Source organism: Mytilus edulis, chromosome 5 (assembly GCF_963676685.1).
Source record: "Mytilus edulis chromosome 5, xbMytEdul2.2, whole genome shotgun sequence".
In the NCBI taxonomy this organism is placed as follows: domain Eukaryota; kingdom Metazoa; phylum Mollusca; class Bivalvia; order Mytilida; family Mytilidae; genus Mytilus; species Mytilus edulis.
The window spans coordinates 96,780,025-96,795,384 of NC_092348.1; the positions used below are offsets into that span (position 1 = coordinate 96,780,025).

Sequence of the window (15,360 nt, forward strand, 5' to 3'; positions counted from 1 at the left end):
ACAGAAATTAACAACTATAGGTCACTGTACGGCCTTCAACAAAGCCCATACCATATAGTCAGCTACAAAAGGCTATCAATTAACAAAGATTAAATAGAGAAACAATTATGTATTTTGATAATATTTTATTTCAAATATACTTGATTGCACACAATTTCCAGTCATATTCTATCATAAAAAATACACAATCATCATTCAATTTTAACCTTTAATATATGTGTACATAAATACACAATCATATGTGTACAGTGCCAGACTATTACAACTTAGAACATAACCTTTTATTTAGTGATCTATAACTTCATCATACCCACTTATAAGTCAATCACGAGTTACTTTATTAACTTTAGAAGGAAGTAATAATTACTATACTGAAGGAAGTATAGATTTACAGAAAAAACAATGATAATAAATACAATTGTAAGTATAAAGAGTTGTTAACTCCAGGAAGGAAATACAAATTGGGATTTCCACTAAAAATATCTTGAGTACAGTAAAATCTGTCTATACTGATCACCTGTCTATAATGATAACCTGTCTATGATGATAACCTGTCTATACTGATAACCTGTACAACCTGGCCTCAATAGTTTTTAAGATGGTAAACTTTTATGGTCAAATTCCAAAAAAAACCCAAAGAAAATCTTAATTAATGAATGGTGATATCCAGTGATAGTTACAAGGTTTTCATAACTACTTGAAAAATAGAGGAAAACCCCTATTAACATAGCACAAATATTCAACCATAAAATATATGGAGGAAGTTTATGAATTGGCATCACTTAGATGTGCATTTGCAATCAGAAAAAGTTCAGTGAATATAATGAAAGTTTTAAACCACTTCAGAATGATGTATTTACAAATGTAAGGAATTCTAAAATATATATCTCCTTATAATCATGTATAACAAAATAAATAATAACAATAACATGCTTGTATTTCATTTTAGATACCTTGTCCAAAGTAGATCTAGCAATTTGTATTGGGACTAATACAAACTAATTCCATGGATTCAAATCCCTTATTTCAACCTTAAGGTCCTTTGATGTTCTGCATATTCATTTCTCATATATTGCTTTGATTACAAATTTTTTGAGTGTAAAATAAAAGTTTCAAATATTGCAAAAACTTGGTCAATGATAAATACATGAATCATAACCTGATTAAATTTTAAACAATCAGATCCAACGTTAATTTGAGATGGACTATAGGTCAAAGGGAAAAAGATTAACAATAAAGAACTAAGTGGATCTAAATCAGGTGTGGATCTGTATCAGGTGTGGATCTGAATTAGGTATGTATCTTTTGTTGATTTCACATTCTCAGTATTTATTTAGAATGACAGTAGTTACTGAAGAAATAATTCTTTGTTTTGTAGTGAAATAGAAATTATTTATAACATGTACTTACTTTGGAAGAAAAACTGTTTTAAAAGTATTAAAATTATCAGCAGAAAAACAGTTATATGCTTTATAAATATTTAAAAATATATATCTCAACAAGCAAACAATAAAAATTAGCAAGCAGATATATTTTTATATTTTCTTTTAGTTTCTTAATAGTGAAACAGGATTGCTTCCCTTTGATAATAAGATTTAAACCAAAGAGCTAAAGAAGCAGAAGCGGACATAATTCCAATAGAGATGCCTTATGAGTTGATAGAGATTTTTTCAGTCAGAATCATGCTCTTTTGTTACAAGAAAGTAAAACAAAATAACCTGGGAATAACTATTTTTAAGCATTATAATAAACAATTTACAAAAAAAAGTTGTGTAGTTATTTACACTCAGAACACATAAAGGTAAAAAAACCCCAAAAAACAATAAGTGTGTATAACTAAAGGCATATTGTGTAAAATGACTAGAACAATCAGCAAAATAAAAAACAACAAAAAATCTCAAGATAACTTTAAAAGTTTTAACATCATAAAGAAATCGACTCATTATTGTGTATTATCGCACTGCGGGTAAAATATCATGTTGTGATTGGTTTAACGCCGTCACATGGTGAACCCCTATGAGACCATAGGGAGTTAGTAAATTTAATAGGGGGTTCATAACGCGTTAATGGTGACGTCATCTATAAATGTTGTTGTGTTTTATTGTTTATTTTTCAACAAAACGCAGCAGAAAAAGTCCAGCGTGCGATAAATTCCTTATACAGTTAACTACTGACCCCCTACAGACCATAGAGGGTCCGGCGTCACCCCCTATGAATCTTACTTACACTCTATGGATCCGTAGGGGGTCAGTAGCGAACAATATAACTTATAGCGTTGATTTATTCATATTCATGGGAACCAATGCTAAAATCTATTTATGAATTTTTATTTCCTTTTCAATTAGAAAAAAAGAACTAAGAATCACTAAACGCAATATAGATATCTGAAGATTCTTTTGTTGGTCAAGACCATATTTCAAGTTCTCATATTAATTTGATTGAAGAAGATATGGGGTTAACAGAAATAAAACAGCTACCCAACAAAACATGTAAACATAGACTTAGAGGATATCTTCGTTTTTAACCTGCATTAATATTTTGAACACAGAGCTCTGGTTAGCAATATTTTTGAACTATCAGGAAATATCTGAATAAGATGTGTAATGCAATGACAACTTCTGGTTGATACAGAACTAATATTTATAAAAACATTCGGATGATGACAACAAGATCTTATTGTAAAACATCAGGGTGACTGGCAAGAACAAACTATTATAACAAACATAGCATCAAAATAAACACATACATGAAGCAGAATTGTTTTCATCACATGACTAATAAAATACTACAATACTATTGGTCAGTTGGTCAATACTGACCAGGAGTCGGATGGAATGATTACAGCTTGACTGGCTGGCAGACTATCTAGTGATCACATGATTTATTTACATAAAATGAATGAAATGTTACATCTACAAATAATGATCAATGTATCTAATAAATACATAGGCAAAAGAAAATAAAGTTCATCTAATCCTGACAATATCATTGGTCAAGAAGTGGTCACATGATTTAAATGATTAGTATTACCAAAACAAGTGCACCTTTCAGAATTGGAGTTCAAAAACCAAAATAATATTTTTTTTTAGATAAATGTATTATAGATAAATTTAAAGTCCATTATTTATTATGTCCAGCTTATCCAAATGCAATGAAAAAGTTAGTGACAAGGAATTTATATATCTCAACAAATTATGTAAATTAAACATTGTGATATGATGTAAACAGATATTATGATATAACATGATAAACAGGTGCTCGATGATCAAAAAGTCAACATAACAATAATTATTGGTACACAAACATATACAGCTACCAGCGCCACATTTAAGTAGAAATCACTTAGCACTAATGTTACACAACACACACATGTACACACAGTTTCTTTGATTATGAAATCTTCACAATACAATTAAACCTTTGTAATAACAGACAAGTGTAAATTGAAATGTATTTTTCTGGCACAGTTTTGATGATTGCAACAGAGTTCCATTGTCTGTGTTGCATAATAATAAACATATTTCAATTGCATTATCAATATTCATGAGATCATGTTTCTTTAATTTAACATTCATATGAAACTCAAACAAGCTAACATACAACTGTTGTTCTCACTTTTATGTTGGAAACCATTGCAACTAATTTCCTATTTTTTGAACCTGTAACATCCATCTCCACACAGGCATCTTGGCTAGCACCAACTATTTAAGACTCTTTCATTTCAGTATCTGATTTTATGTAGATCCAAGATTGTTTCTGATTATTATCCTGACACAGGGTTATTTCCATGACAACTTGTTGCCATAAATAATTCAGGAGGATTCCTTGAAAAACTAAAGTTCAAGGTCATCCATGTATAAAAGTCTTAACATTTTGTTTCTTAGGTCTTTGTACATTTGACACTAAATAGTAAATCTGTAATGCTACATAACATTACACCTTGAATCTCTGTTTATTAGCTTGCTCCACAGGAATACAATGTTGTAATTATCATTGGTTGCAACTTTTTAAATTCAAAGTTCTGCTATCCAATGAGACAATTTGTTTCAACAAACCAATGAAAAAGTGTGTTTCATACGTTTGTAGCTAGTTTTGTTGTAGAAATATCAGCTGGAGGAAGTTGATATGGATCAGAATCTGAAGATTTATTAAAGTCTGGTCGTGACCGGAATGTACTGGTTCCGTATTGATGAACACCATTATCCATTTGACTGAAAATCAAAAATAGAAAATTTAATATTTTTTGTGTTATGTAGTTTTAACATCAAATATGAAATTATATATAGATTCCATCACAGCAACAAGTGTGTTAGGATATTTTTCTGCTCAAGATTAGATTTTCATACTTAAAGTGTGTGGCTTGCCAAGCTTTTTAAATACAGGGTAGCTTAAATTTAACTGTTGAGATTTGAGAAATACTGAAATACACAAGTTATAGTGGTGGAATCTGTTTCTGTAATGATTTTTATCGTTCTTTTCCAAAGATTAACAGAAAGTTGTATTCTTCATATGTGGTGTCATCAGCAATCAAGGTTATACAGGAAGTAGACCACTTTGTCTTCAAAGTGGGGGTTAAAACAATTTATAAATAGCTTAGCAAAATAAAGGCTTCATAGCAAATGAAATGTGATTAATCTGTTTAAAATAATTTTTCAAAGGGGCATAACTGGTTAAAAATTTGATGAGCTCTTATTGTTGATATTGATGAAGGCATTGCTGATATAAACCTATGAAGCACTGTACACGTAAGAGGACTAAGAAGAATGGATGGACCCACTGACTGACGGAGGCCCAGTATTTTCATGTCCCCCATAACAAGGTGGCGCAAAGGACAATTACATCATCATTCCTGAAACATCATCCAAAAATGTCATCCTTATAGAACATATAACAAACTCTCTTTACCTGGAATCTCACAAAAAGTAAATGAATCATACGCAATATTTTATCATCAGTAACTCACCTTTCCCCAGGTATTGTTTTATCAGATCTATAAATAACTCACCTTTCCCCAGGTATTGTTTCATCAGATCTATAAATAACTCACCTTTCCCCAGGTATTGTTTCATCGTCTCTATAAATAACTCACCTTTCCCCAGGTATTGTTTCATCGGATCTATAAATAACTCACCTTTCCCTAGGTATTGTTTCATCGGATCTATAAATCACTCACCTCCCCCCCCTTCCCCCTTGGTATTGTTTCATCAGATCTATAAATAACTCACCTTTCCCCAGGTATTGTTTCATCGGATCTATAAATAACTCACCTTTCCCCAGGTATTGTTTTGTCAGATCTATAAATAACTCACCTTTCCCCAGGTATTGTTTCATCAGATCTATGTATATAATCACTAAATAAATGTCCATTATGGTTGTCATAACCATTTATGTAATTTTCTGATCGTAACGTTCCATAACCACTTGTAACTTTTGATTCCTGAAAGATGAAATATAATTATAATATTAAACTGAAAATCGATTATGGTGTTTAACACCACAATCAGCACACTTTGATATTTCATAGTAGACAGTTTTTACTGTAGAAGGAAGCCAGGGTACATCAGAGAAAACCAACAACCTTGGGCAAGAACATAGCCATCCTTTACCATTAAGATAAGAGTTAAAGCTGGAATGTATACTTATGAGTCTATCTCAATGACAAGAGGTTATTCATGCTCAGTGAATAAGACAGGCTGATGAAGACAGACTCTGAGTGTGTCTTAACATTAAAAAAAAATAAAATTTAATCATGATTTCAATTTCATATATCTAATACCTGCTTATCATCTGAATTGTACACATTTTTTAATTTAAACTGTTCAAATTTCCTAAACAAAGTGTTAACCATAGAACTTTAATTCTATTTAACTGATGGTACATTTCACAAATTCAATAATGTTGTCAATAAATGTTGCTAGTATGGTCTTGAGGAAACGATGATAGTCCGTTGAAAGGGAACAATAAATGGCTGACCTGTGTTAAGATAGTGCAATATTTCTTGCACATAAAAGACACCCTTATGGTTTTGAAAAAGAGCAGGTTAATGCCTTTACAAGGCAGTACTCCCACCCACAAAGTAGAAAGGAATTAATATAAGTAGCAATAACTTGTTTCCCAATCCACTATAAATAAATATGTTTTAACTTATAAATGTTAGGAAAAGGAGATAACTCCACTTTAAATGTTATACACATTTGTGTACTTACAGTGCCATTCATTTTCCCATAAACTTCATCAAAATCAGTTGGGGGACAATGGAAATTGAGATCTTGGCGCCACTGGTCCATTAGTGTACCTTTCTGGAATTCTGTCGGAGAGTCTGATTTCTCTCTCTTCTTTATTTCTGTATTACTGTCTGTTTCAGCATAGGATTCTACAATGAGAAGGGAAATAATTTCTATGAGATTGTGTGTGTCTGTGTTTTTGATTAACAAGTCAATACAAATTTTATTCAACTTGATAAATAACATTGCTGATATAACCTATGATATAAGTTTCATAAAAATCTGGCAAGAATTGAACTCATGAGAGTGATAAAAATGCAATTTTCCTTATAATTAGTTTCCAAGGGGTATAACTCATTTAAAAACTCTTTTATAAATATTTGATCGGCACTGATCTTCAAGCTCTTCGAAGACATTCCAAATATAAACCTATGGTATAAGTTTTATAAAAATCTGGATAGAATTGTACAAGTGAGAGCGCCAACAAGACTGGACAGACAGATGCCTGGTGTTTATATGTCCCCTGCAATGTGATGCAGAGTGACAAAAATATAACAGATCTAGAGTCTGACCACTCTAACTTACTTACCATTATCTGACCCTTTGTATCTATGGTACAACACACAAGCTATAGCAATGATAAATATAACAGCCACACCACCAATTACTCCTCCTACTATGTACGACAAAGCAAGGATTTCTACAAAAACATGTTCAAAATTAAGTCTGGTAAATCATCAAATATACATATATATAACACGGCCCCAGCTTGTCTGGCAAAACAGCCGTTGGACGTCAGACTAATCTCAGACTAATATATATATTGACTTAACATTAGGAAAACAAGAGATACGATGTAACAATAGGGGATGTTTGGTTACTGTCACATAAATATTTAACCACTGTTATTATCAATGTTGCTGTGTATCATATCTTTGTTTTATGTTCATTGTTTTGTACATAAATCAGGCCAATAGATTTCTCATTTGAATTGGTTTACATTTGCTTTTTTTTGGACCTTTTATAGCTGACTATGTGGTATGGTTTTTGCTGATTGTTGAAGGCAGTAGAGTTATCTACAGTTGTTAACTTCTATGTCATTTGGTCTCTGGTGGAGTGTTGTTTGATTGGCAATCATTTCACATCTTCTGATTTTTTAAATGACAATAACTTAAGCTACATACATCTACCTTTTTGATTGATAGTTAACTATCTTTCTGATTTAGAGTTATCTACCTTTCTGATTGAGAGTTATCTACCTTTCTGATTAAGAGTTATCTACCTTTCTGATTGAGAGTTATATACCTTTCTGAATGAGAGTTATCTACCTTTCTGATTAAGAGTTATCTACCTTTCTGATTGAGAGTAATGGCCATGAAATCCAGCCCCATACTGTTAACCACTGTACAATTATAAACTCCAAAGTCATCATCATCTGAATCCTGTACGTGTAATGTATTTATAACACCATCTGGTTTCCGTGTTTCTGAGAACGAGTATCGTTCAGACGAAGCAAAGTCTATCTCTTTTCCATTGCGTATCCATATAACCTCGTCTGCATTAGGAACAGATCTAGCTTTACATTCTATGTCTGCGGTTGATCCCTTGGCAGCATACTGTATCTTAGAACTGGTTATTTTTGGTTGATCTAAAACAACATGATCTTACATAAATTATATAGTTCTATTACATAATAGTACATCATTAAACACCCAGAAAATACTCCATTTATGTGGAAATAACTCCTAACTGCATCCTATCTTATACCCATATCTTACACACAGAAAAATTAAATACTCTTATTGCTATGGGACAGAAATAGTCCTGTCTCACTCAATGCAATATATTGTTACCCAAACTTTTTCTGTTTTTTGCAGTATTTTTTACTTGACAACAGAATATTGTTACACAATCTTAGAACCCTTTTCTCTCATAGAAGAAGAAGTCACTTCTCTCCCTCAAAAATACTAGATCAGGCCTAAAAACAAACCTTTTCGCATGAGGTAAATTTCTGCATCAATGGGAGCAAACCCAGCATTAATGGATGAAGCTGTACATTTATATAGCCCTAGATCATGGTCTTGTATGTTATGTACTGTGTACTGTCTTTCTGTACTCAAGGCATCAGGGTAACTCCCACGTCGCCATATAATACTGGGTAGTGGGTTGCCGTCTGCTTCACAGGTCAAGGTCACTGATGTTCCAAGGTCAACAGGTATATGGCTATTGAGGTTGACAAACTTAGGACCATCTTCAGGATAGAAAATAAATTTGATTAAACTACATTGTTGTTTAATTAATATTTGAGACGTAACTATTTAATTTGTGGATTTCTTGTGAAAGGGGAAACCAGTAATTAAATTCTCTGCAAAACATGTTCAATGTTAATTTGATAAATATAAATGATAAAACCATGGAATACCCTTGAAGAAGCTTATTTTTTCATCCAGCATAATTATGTTACTATTTTTGTAGAAACAAATGTCAAAACTCGCAAGTGCAAGTAAAAGATTTCACTGTAAGTACAGTAAAAGTTGTTGAAAGAACAGCTTTAGTGTTTGATACATCCTAAGAAATCTCTTTGTAATTCTCCTGTTCAAAATCTAAACTATCATGGTCTATTTGTAGGATTATTAAAAATTAGAATAAATCCTGCATCATTGATTTGGTTGAATTTCATACATTAGTACAAATTTTGTTAGTTAATTTGAAACAATTTTTTTTTAGCTTTTGAAACAATTACCTAGAATGCCTCAGAGTTTTGAAATTTTAATTTTCTGTCCTATTATAGCCTTATAGTATCTGGTTGCTGCATTTAATAATAGTTTTTAGATGCTAACATATATTCAAACTTGAAAATTTATAGAGGTAATGACAGTTGTAATGGAAACACCTGTTTAATATTTCTAATTCACAACACAGAGCTTTGTTCTTACATTCTATATCTAGTGTGGTTGTTGCTCTAGAAACACCAATAGCATTTTCTCCCTCACACATCAGTATACTACGATGATCATCTCGGTTCAGATTGGCAATGTCCAACGTAAACTTTGATTCCCCTGGGATAAATTCTCCGTCTTTATACCATCTACAAATATACAGACAGATTATAACAAAACCTATCACAATATAAAGTTTAAAGAGAGATTGCTCTTACTCTATACTTGTTGTGCATGTTCAGCTTTCTGTTCAATTAAAACTATGAACTCAGATTGCTGACCTTAATGTTATGCAAAAAAATAGTAGGAAAATAACAAGTAGAAATCTGGCACTGTGTAACCATGCCTCCAAAAATACACATTGACGGATTGACACATTATACTTAACATTGATGAAAAAATAAACAAGTCTATAATCTATCAATCAAAATTGCTGTAACTATTTTCCAGGATCATAATCATCAGATAAAAAATATTTTTGAGCACATTTTAAAAATAAATGAGAGTATGAATGCCCTTTACCATCAGGCGTCAAATGGTCAATTTAGTCTTCGGTTAGTGTCAAATTGGTTAAACTTTTAATGTGATTTGTCAAAATATCTTAATCATGATTTGTTTGAGGTCTCAAATAATCATATTGTTTTCGAAAATGTTTAGCGTGATTCATCAAAATCAGTCGATTTTTTTATCGTCTAAAAGAAAGAATAAATTTTATCGTCATGCACCAAAAATTACCATTAAGAAGTTTCATAACATTTAGGCAAACTAAAGTAACAGAAATGAAACCAAATTTGGACATAGATACATATAGACTTATATATGGACATATAAATACACAGATGTATAAGGGTAAAACTTGAGCTTCGATGGGGGCATAAAAAAATACTTACTTCCAAGTGATTTGTGAAGGATTTGCTTTAGCATCACATGTAAATCTAACATAGTCGTGTTCTCTCAGCTTTCGTGTAATATTTACTTTCAGGGTAATACTAGGCTTAACTGTAAGAGATAAAAGGCATATATTAATAGTGGTTTGCTGTATGTCAAAATTGTCAGTCTTTCTCTTGTTTCAATATTATCTGTAACTTACCTTAAGTATTCTTTCATAACAGACATATTTGAGACAGGACCTCAGATATAACAACAGACTAGACTTAAGTAAAACAGGAGTCAAAATAAATAAATAAATACCATGACAACTTCGGATGACCAACTTGTCATTTATGGCTGAATATTACATTAGAATCTATTAAATGGTAGCATGGCTCTGTAAAGGCTTTAGATCACTATTCAAAGTGTTTATTAAATCCATTATCTCTCCAATAATACAAATCAGTGGTTTCAATTGCTTAGCTCCTAACTGACTCAAGAGTCTTGTTCTTAACCTTCACAATCCAAGTAAAAGTAATGTGGAAAGGGAGATAATCACAATATGGTTCAGGTTTAAAATGTTTGTTGTTACCATGATTATATAGATTTCTCTCTCTCTCTTTCTTGTCACCTGCTGTAGGTGTATATTTATTTATTGATATAATTAGTTTTTGTTATCACACCCTCAACAGGGGCAGATCCAGCAAAAAAAAAGGGGGAGGGGGTTGTTTCCAACCCAGGACAAACTATATGTCTATTTAAATACATTGATCGTCCTAACCCATGGAACACTCCCCCCCCCTCTTTTGGATCTGCCACTGCTCAAGGTGCCCTTCATTGGTTCAACTACCAAAATATATGTACTGAACTGCAATGACAATGTGGTGTATAGCCAATATTACAATCATCAAAGTTGAATAATAATCAAAGCAGGGTGCCAACATGGATTGTTTTTAACATTTAGAATGGTGGATGAGAGGCTGACATTTGAGAAGCAGGTGCTTGTTCTATAACAGGAAGCTCGTGATGATAGCTATCCTGTCATAAAACAGATAAAGGTCGTTAAATGTGTCAATAAAAACTAATTTTCAACCATTAAACTTGACACCTAATAAATTCTCATCATAAGTTTTTATATCTTAATAGAAATAAGCTCTGTATATAAATTTTTTATTTATAAAATGAATTTAATGTTAAAATAACTGTTTCTAAAGTTCTATGGTTTTAACAACAGATCTTCTTGAGGAGAACAGGTGAAATAGAATGAAAACACAGTATGTTGCTTCAATTTTCTGTCTATAAATTTGTATTGGTTTGTGTATTTATCATTTTCACCTTTAAATCTGGTTTTGTACATTCCTTTATTTTGCACTGAATCTTTTCTTCATTGATAAATATCCAACATTTCAGATACTCCTTTCATTCTTATTTCAAAGATAACTGTAAGGTTCCTTACAGTTGTCATTTTCTCTGGCTTAAGAATATCAGACTTTGACCACATCTAATTAAAGAGTTCATGTAAGAATTGAAAGTCCATTTTGTTATTTTAAGCAAAATGAATGTAAGTGATTTAGTTCACAAAGATGTTCTTTCAATTAAGTCACTTACTTTCTTATTGCAATTAAAACTAATAAAATCTACATTAAATTCTTACATGTGGTGTAAATATGAATTAAAATAAGATTTTTAACCAAATGATTATGATAGATATGATAAAGAATATATTTCATTAAGTTTATCTAACTATTGACCATATTTTCATGGTGATAGGTAACCTCTTTCACAGATGTGAATGTACCAGACTCAGCCAACATAAATTACAAGTAACATCAAATGCAGGTGTGTGGTAAATATGATCTTTTAAAAAACACCATTCAAGTCATAAATACAAACAAACGAAAATTCTTGACTATTGGTATCCAAGAATATAAAATGATTGATGCCTTGAATGTTACGTACATGCATGAAGATAAGCCTTCTGAACCAAACTTTTATGTCATTTAGTCTCTTGTTGAGAGTTGTCTCATTGCCAATCACATCTCCTTATTTTTATATTTAAAGATTTTGTGAGGATAATATATTGACTGTATGTTTACATTTGATGGAGAGATCAGTTAAGATTTTCATCCTAAATCTAATATCTAATGTAACTTTTTAGGAGATTGTTTTATATTGATTTTGGTCTTTAGGGGAGATAACTCATACATACATTGTACATCTAAAGTTGCAAGTGCCTTCAATGGTTGAATTTGTACTGCATTACTCGCCCGACATTCTATTCTCTTCCCATGATCCTCTTCTGTAGGAATAATGGTCACATGACTGATAGTTGTCTCCCTTTTGTCTTTAACACCGTTTCTATCAGTCACACTGAAAACTTTATCAACGATTCGTACAGAATCTTTATACCATGTGATCTCTGCTCCTGGCTTCCCATTGGCTGACGTACAAGTTAAATTTTTATGCTCTCCTAATGTGACTTTCTGTAGACGTCCTCCTTGTATCACTGGAGGATCTGGTCTTACTGTAAAATAATTACATGAATTTTCAATCTTATATTCAAATTGTAATGAGAGAATTAATGCTTCTACTGAATCCACATTAGTATACATACAATTTATGACTAAAATTAGCAAAGACCCATCAAAACAACATTTGATACAAAAATTTAACAATACTTTTAGATATTTGGATGATATATTGGCTCTAAATAATGACGACTTCAGTATGTATACTAAAGAAATTTATCCTGTAGAACTTACTTTAAATAAAGCTAATGATAACAATGACCACTGCCCTTTCCTCGATCTTGATATCTATATCATAAACGGGAAGCTTAATACAAAAATTTATGATAAAAGAGATGATTTTTCATTTCCTATTGTTAATTATCCATTTTTAGATGGTGACGTTCCCTTGTCACCATCTTATGGTGTTTATATATCTCAACTTGTACGATTCGCTCGTGTATGTAACAATGTATTAGATTTTAGCGAGAGAAATTTATGTATTACTGAAAAATTATTACACCAGGGTTTTCGATATCACAAACTGGTCAAAACATTTACTAAATTTTATCACCGGTATAAGGAAATAATTCGTAAATATAACTCAACATGCAGACATCTTATACGTTCAGGTATTTCACATCCAAAATTTTATGGAAATATTCTTTATAAAGCACAAAAATGTCAGTATTCTCCTCAGAAACTAACAAAACCTTTAAATAGACTTATTAAAAGGGGATATAGTTACGATACTGTTGTCAGGTCATTAAAGATTGCATATTTTGGCTTTAACATTGATTCACTGATAGGGTCTTTGCATCGGAACTAAACACATTTATTTCTAAAAAAAAAAAAAAAAAAAAAAAAAAAAAAAAAAAAAAAAAAAAAACAGTTGTTGGCATGACACGGGTTATGTTCTTCTCGTATATTTTATGATAGTATGATACTAAACCCCTAACGGGAGGGATTGTACCTGATATTCATATGATGAAGACATAATCTTTCAATCAGTTTAATTGAGGTCTGGAGCTGGCATGTCAGTTAACTGCTAGTAGTCTGTTGTTATTTATGTATTATTGTCATTTTATTTATTTTCTTTTGTTACATCTTTTGACATCAGACTCGGACTTCTCTTGAACTGAATTTTAATGTGCGTATTGTTATTCTTTTACTTTTCTACATTGGCTAGAGGTATAGGGGGAGGGTTGAGATCTCATAAACATGTTTAACCCCGCCGCAATTTTGCGCCTGTCCCAAGTCAGGAGCCTCTGGCCTTTGTTAGTCTTGTATGATTTTAATTTTTAGTTTCTTGTGTATAATTCGGAGTTTAGTATGACGTCCATTATCACTGTACTATTGTGCATATTTTAGGGGCCAGCTGAAGGACACCTACGGGTGCGGGAATTCTCGCTACATTGAAGACCCATTGGTTGCCTTCGGCTGTTGTTTGCTCTATGGTCGGGTGGTTGTCGCTTTGACATATTCACCATTTCCTTTCTCAATTTTATTACATTGTCAATGGAAATGGTGAATCTGTTAAAGAGACAACAACCTGACCAAAAGATAGAAAACAGCACAAGGCCATCAATGGGTATTCAATATATCAAGAAAATCCTGCACTGTAGGCAGGCTTCCATTGGCTCCTAAACAAACGTATATATTACTAATGGACTATCACAATTGTTGTCAAACCTTGCAATCTTAATTAAAAGAATCGAAAGTAACTTCATAATTTATAATCATATCGTTTACATACCCAACACATTTAGAGTAACTGGTGGATCAGTTTTAATACTAGGATCTGACTGTGTACGTAGAACAAAGCATATATATTCCCCGTCATCCTTTAATTGTACATCCGTAATCTTTAAACTAAATTCCTCTGAAAATATAAATAAGTACTGTGAAAATAATGAAGTTAAAAATCTACAAAGTGAAAAAAAGTTGGAAAAGTTGAATTTCAGAGTTTACCTGTTAAAGACAATCCAACTCTTTTGGTCGACTTGCAGATGTACCACATAAGAGGTGTTGACCAAATCGTAGAACATCTCTATTATAAAAAAAGAATTCCTCAAAAAAGGCATTTAAAGAATATAAAATGGTATTTCAACTCATCTTTAATCATTCTAACCATGATATTAATTTTCTTGAAACTCGCTTGGGAAACCCAAATCCGATTGAAATAAGATTATTTTCCTTGTTGGGAAGTATACTGTTGAAAAAAATGGTTTGCTTAAGTGTAGAGCAACAATGAAAAAAAATGAAGATTCTGTGAGTTTCATGAAAGGTCTATATGTGGTAAAAAAAAAAAATGAAGACATACTTAGGTGATGTTTAAGTTTTTTTGTGCTTAAAGTTCTCTAAGGGAAGGATCCTTTTTGTAGTTGGCAGCTATAAACTTTCAATGTTGGGTTTCTGTCAGATTGTCAATTACTCCACAACTCTTTTTATTTCTACTTATTATAAATTCTTACAGATGTATTTCAGGATTTTTTATTTGAGTTTTTTAAACAGACCACAAACTTCTCCTGTCTGACATAAGTCAGGTAACTGACAGACATAGTTTGTTTTGTATCACATTTGATACTTATAAAAACAAACCTCTGAAGTGAAACATAAGTTCAACGTCCAGGATAAGTCACTACTGTTTATACAGAGTTCTTGTAACTTTCACTTCAATCTAATGTTTCCAGACAAGTACAATACTGTTTGTACTGAAGATACTTGTAACAAGATGGTCAGTTACCCAAGACCACAATCTTTACAAGAAATGATGTCAAAAATCTGCTTCCTAAGATCTTACACTCATAAGTAAAACAG

General features: G+C 31.8%; 1 protein-coding gene across 2 annotated transcripts in view; it reads right to left on the reverse strand.

Moving 5' to 3' along the window:
- Positions 1 to 105: 105 nt before the first annotated feature.
- Positions 106 to 15,360, reverse strand: part of LOC139524910 (irregular chiasm C-roughest protein-like) — a 98,820-nt gene continuing 83,565 nt past the window's right edge. For both annotated transcript variants that reach the window (XM_071320076.1, XM_071320075.1), the window contains 10 exons: positions 14,297 to 14,422; positions 12,243 to 12,557; positions 10,054 to 10,162; positions 9,161 to 9,312; positions 8,215 to 8,475; positions 7,576 to 7,872; positions 6,814 to 6,924; positions 6,207 to 6,373; positions 5,310 to 5,437; positions 106 to 4,211 (listed from right to left, as the gene is read on the reverse strand). In XM_071320076.1, the coding sequence (XP_071176177.1) occupies positions 4,073 to 4,211; positions 5,310 to 5,437; positions 6,207 to 6,373; positions 6,814 to 6,924; positions 7,576 to 7,872; positions 8,215 to 8,475; positions 9,161 to 9,312; positions 10,054 to 10,162; positions 12,243 to 12,557; positions 14,297 to 14,422 (1,805 nt within the window). In that variant the 3' untranslated portion in view covers positions 106 to 4,072. The remainder of the gene's footprint in view (positions 4,212 to 5,309; positions 5,438 to 6,206; positions 6,374 to 6,813; positions 6,925 to 7,575; positions 7,873 to 8,214; positions 8,476 to 9,160; positions 9,313 to 10,053; positions 10,163 to 12,242; positions 12,558 to 14,296; positions 14,423 to 15,360) is intronic.